The sequence below is a fragment of the Lactuca sativa genome, chromosome 7 (assembly GCF_002870075.4).
Source record: "Lactuca sativa cultivar Salinas chromosome 7, Lsat_Salinas_v11, whole genome shotgun sequence".
NCBI classification, from domain to species: Eukaryota; Viridiplantae; Streptophyta; class Magnoliopsida; order Asterales; family Asteraceae; genus Lactuca; species Lactuca sativa.
This window is the reverse complement of record NC_056629.2, coordinates 20551460-20555930: the sequence shown is the minus strand read 5'-3', so window position 1 is coordinate 20555930 and position 4471 is coordinate 20551460. Positions and strand designations below refer to the sequence as shown.

Sequence of the window (4471 nt, the reverse complement as noted above, 5' to 3'; positions counted from 1 at the left end):
CACTCACAATTTAATAGCAAAAGAAAAAATCAAAGTACAACGCCAACACTTGGAATTCCTTCGTCGTCAAGCAGAGGAAAATCAAATGACAAAGGATTTGAAAATTTTTTGGACGAGCAAGGAAGATATTTCGCCACCAGATTTGAGAGTGTTACGTTATGTCTAAATTAGGATTTATATAAATGGATTGTTTTATACTTGTTTTTATAATTATTACCCGTGAGTTTCCCATATTACAAAACAATACAAATTCATCTTGTGTACGTAACATAATATGGATCTGCTGTGAACTGAAATAGCTGCTTCTTTCCAGGGTATTTATGCACCAACACATCTGTTCGCTTTTTAAACTATAAAAGTAAAAATGTAATATAAACATATTAAAAGCCAACCATCATCAACTAGCATATGCATACATTAGAAAACATTAAAACTTCACAAGACCTGCAACAAAGTTCTACATTTGTAAAATGCAGACCCTTAACTTTTATCAGAGAAACTGAGAATGGGGTTGCGAAGAAGTGAGTCAATTTTCAATGTCGAGCAGACCAACAGAAAAACGAAAACAAGAACCGAAATCGCTGATAAAACAAGTGCCAATCCGTTGGCTGCCACCCCCTTCGCCTCTTGAGAGTATTTCGTGGAGGCCAGTGCAAGGAAGGACAGCGGGAACGAGAAGGCCCACCAAGCTACACTGAAGCTTTTCATCGATTTCTTGAATAGAGCTGGTCGACTAGCCTGTTTTCATTAGAAAGTCAGACATAAATCAACCGTTAAAGTGGTCCATTGATCAATTCCTTCTGCCAAATAACCATTTATTATGTCGTTTCACAGTTTTTCTTGGTGCATGTTTTTATTATTAGATTAGTTCTATTCTATGGTATAAAGAAAGAGTACGTACCAATGATGCAAAGAGAAATAAGGATAGAAAAAAGAGCATTTTGCAAAGGATATCAAAGTTCCCAGTAATCGATTTCCATGCTAAGGCCGCCATACTCGGGGTGGCGACGAACAGGAAGAAGACGGGTCTGAGTCGAGAAGGGAGGTGATTATTTCCCGATAATCGCTGGTAAAGGGTGATAAATACCACCAAATAATGTGTCATCCCTAACGTAAATAAGCAAATACCACTCTCTGTCCATCCCATTTTAATGGCAGCATGGGCTCCAACCAAGTTCCCGATAACGGATAACTGGCTTGTAGGGTTAGCAACCATCGAAAGAAACCTTTTTTCCGTCGTGAACCACTGCCCATATATCTTAACGTCAAGAGCAATGACAGGGATGATAAGGGGCCACCATACATATTCGTAAGAGTATTTATTTGGAAATATGAATGATGGCGCTGAGCGAAGTAACAAAAGTGATGATATCCAAGGTGCAAATAGGTAATTTACTCCAACATGGTGATGGTATTCGGCTTTCACCATGTTGAAGTGGAAAATGCACCGGAGAATATAGAGAACGGAGAGAGATATGAACACGCATAACGCAAGGCACCATATGAGGAAGTACGCGGTCGAAGGTAACTTAGTGAACAAATTATCGATTGTTGGTGAAATATCTGCTTGTTCACTTAGGTTTTTCCATAACAAAGCTTGACCACCAAGGGACATGCAAATCCTAAAGTACCCCGCATTGATCTTCGCTATAATGGCTTGTTGTGATCGTTTTGTGGGGATTTCGTGGTTTCTAACAGTCGACTGCTTCGTGGATCGTTCTTGATGTTTGATGGTTGAAGAGTCGATAATGACCTCCAATCCTATTTCGGGATTCACCATTGTTGGACACGAGGCAGGTTCTAAGGTTTCTGAAGATAAACTGCAGAGGGTTTGAAGGTTTATAACGATGGCGATGTCTTGTATTGTTTATAATGTTTGCTTTATATAAGAGAATCGAGATTTGGTAATAGAACGAGGCAAAATTGGACGTAAGAATCGGGTTAGTAGTGCAATCACCCACTTGATACCAGCCAAAAGCAAAACCACTTTCATCCACTAACTAAATCCACCCCCCCCCCCCCCCCCTTTTTTTTTTTTTTTTTTTTTTTTGTACATTTTAATATAAGTTTTAGAATACGACCATATATATATATATATATATATATATATATATATATATATATATATATATATATATATATATATATATATATATATATATATATATATATATATATATATATATTCAAGATCAAATAAGAAGAAAATTTTTAATAGGAAGGTAAGAAGTTTTTTTTCTACATATTTTTTTCGAGAACAAACAAAATGAATCATTAGATGATTCATTTGTAAGATAATTCATAAGAAAAAAATTCTCAAAAAAACATCTCGATGATTCATTTATACAATGATTTTGTTGTTATTCATTAAAATTGTCACAAAAGTGAATTTTTTCTTAATTTATTTAAAAATAAATCATAAAGATGTTTTTTGAGAATTTTTTCTTGTGAATCATCTTACAAATTAATCATCTAGTGATTCATTTTTTTTGTTCGTCAAAAAAATATGTAAAAAAAAACTTCTTACCTTCCTATCAAAAAAAATTTCTTACCGGATCTATATCCTATATTGAGTCAAGATCAAATAATATATATATATATATATATATATATATATATATATATATATATATATATATATATATATATAGAGAGAGAGAGAGAGAGAGAGAGAGAGAGTAAACTACAACATGTTATGTATCGTTATAATGGATATTTTTTGGTATGTATTGCAGCTATATATATAAAAACAAATTTTAGCTATTTTACACTAGAAATTTTATTGCACGTATGAACTTGCTTTTAAAGTAAACAGCATTAAAAAACCATATATTTGATTTGAAATGCATACTTCACAACTAAAAGACATATTTAACCACCTCTTAAAAGAAAATGACATATTAAATAAATTATTATAACTTCTATTAGGATAATAAATATAAGCTACGGTGTTTGGTTTGTCCACATGATATTGCATAAAGGCAATATCACTTTACTACACTCTAGTTTCTCAATTTAAGAAAACAAGATAACCTTTTTATACAATATTATTTTATGAATATTATAATCGTGATTCTAAATAACGTGACGTGACGGTAATATCAAGTTTGAAGTCATGACGAACTTAAAGTCACGACAATTTCAACTTTTAAGTCAAGACGAGTCATTAAGTTTTTCAAAACGTGACAATTATAAATACATTAAAAGAGATAAATAAAATAATTGTAAAATTATGTCAAATATATCAAATTTTTAGAAGTGCTATGTCAAAGACTTAATATTAAAAAGTTAACAAAAACTTAATTGTTATATAACCAATTAGAAAAAAACATGCATTGAAAAAAACTCGCGTCATAACACAATAAGGTGTGCATATACACGTTATTTGGGCGTCATGCTAACAAATCCACCTTGGGCGTTTTCGAGATTGCTATACCACACCTTGCACCATGACATGCTTGACGCGCCTTTTAAAATCATGACTGTAATTCTTATAAATTTTATTACTTTTATCCTTTTGTGAGCCAATATTAGCAATTTTGATAGCTTTTCTTTAAAAGGCATAATATTTTATTGAAATATAACTAACAAGATGCCAAAGAAAATAATACATAAAACTACATCATACTATACGTATCCATTTTGGATTACAAGTATTCCATTCTAACCTTATCAAATCTTTTCAAAAAGACCAGCTATTGATTGGCCAATACGTCATCGATTGAATTTCAACTGTGATTAACTTGTATCACTTGAAGGTTGCTTAAATACTTTTTCGAATTTTATCCTCTGTAGTGCCCATCTCAATGTGCGAACGTACTATGGTTTCTAATTAGCTTGGTAGGGATATAAAAGAACTGGAATTTTCCCAAGAAAACAGATGTGAGAATAATCACAAATTAGCCAAGAAACACCACACATGGTCTAACTAACTCGAGATGCTCTTGTGTTTTGATGGAGAAGTCACTCCATCTATTGACACCCACTCAATTTGTCTCTTAGGGAAACATTACTCGTTGATATTAGATAAGAGATTATGGGTAACAAAGAGAGGTCAAAAGTACGGTCTTCGAGCGGAGGATGAAAACCCTTAACACTAAGTTACTCGCATTAATCTTATAGAAAACGTTATGGGAAAAGAAGATCCACCATAAAAATCCTTAAAGGCACGACCACAAGATCAAAGATAAAGGAAAGTTCCAACCCATTACGATAATCGATCTACCAAGATTTTAGGTAACCATATAGATTAGAATCCATCACGATAATCTAGAAATGCAAGGCCACCATGATCAATGATGAAAGATTTGAGCCCACCAAAATAATCCATAAAGATAGAGCCATCAAGATTATAAAGGATTCATGGGGAACCCACCACGACATTCCTTAAAGGAATGAGCTAGCTGAAATGATGATAAAGTGTTCTTTAAAACCACCATGAGAGTTTGTAAAGGTCGAACCATAAGGACAA

General features: G+C 33.1%; 1 protein-coding gene across 2 annotated transcripts; it reads right to left on the bottom strand.

Moving 5' to 3' along the window:
* Nucleotides 1-286: 286 nt before the first annotated feature.
* On the bottom strand, nucleotides 287-1873 carry LOC111890980 (S-type anion channel SLAH1). Of its 2 annotated transcripts, XM_042896661.2 has the most exons (3): nucleotides 902-1873; nucleotides 445-738; nucleotides 287-350 (listed from the first exon to the last, which is right to left on the bottom strand). In XM_042896661.2, exons 1-2 carry the CDS (start codon nucleotides 1778-1780, stop codon nucleotides 481-483), a joined length of 1137 nt encoding a protein of 378 aa, XP_042752595.1. In that variant the 5' UTR covers nucleotides 1781-1873; the 3' UTR covers nucleotides 287-350; nucleotides 445-480. The 2 variants fall into 2 exon arrangements, with proteins under 2 accessions (XP_042752595.1, XP_023742836.1); XM_023887068.3 differs by having other exon boundaries at nucleotides 287-738.
* Between the last annotated feature and the right edge of the window lie 2598 nt (nucleotides 1874-4471).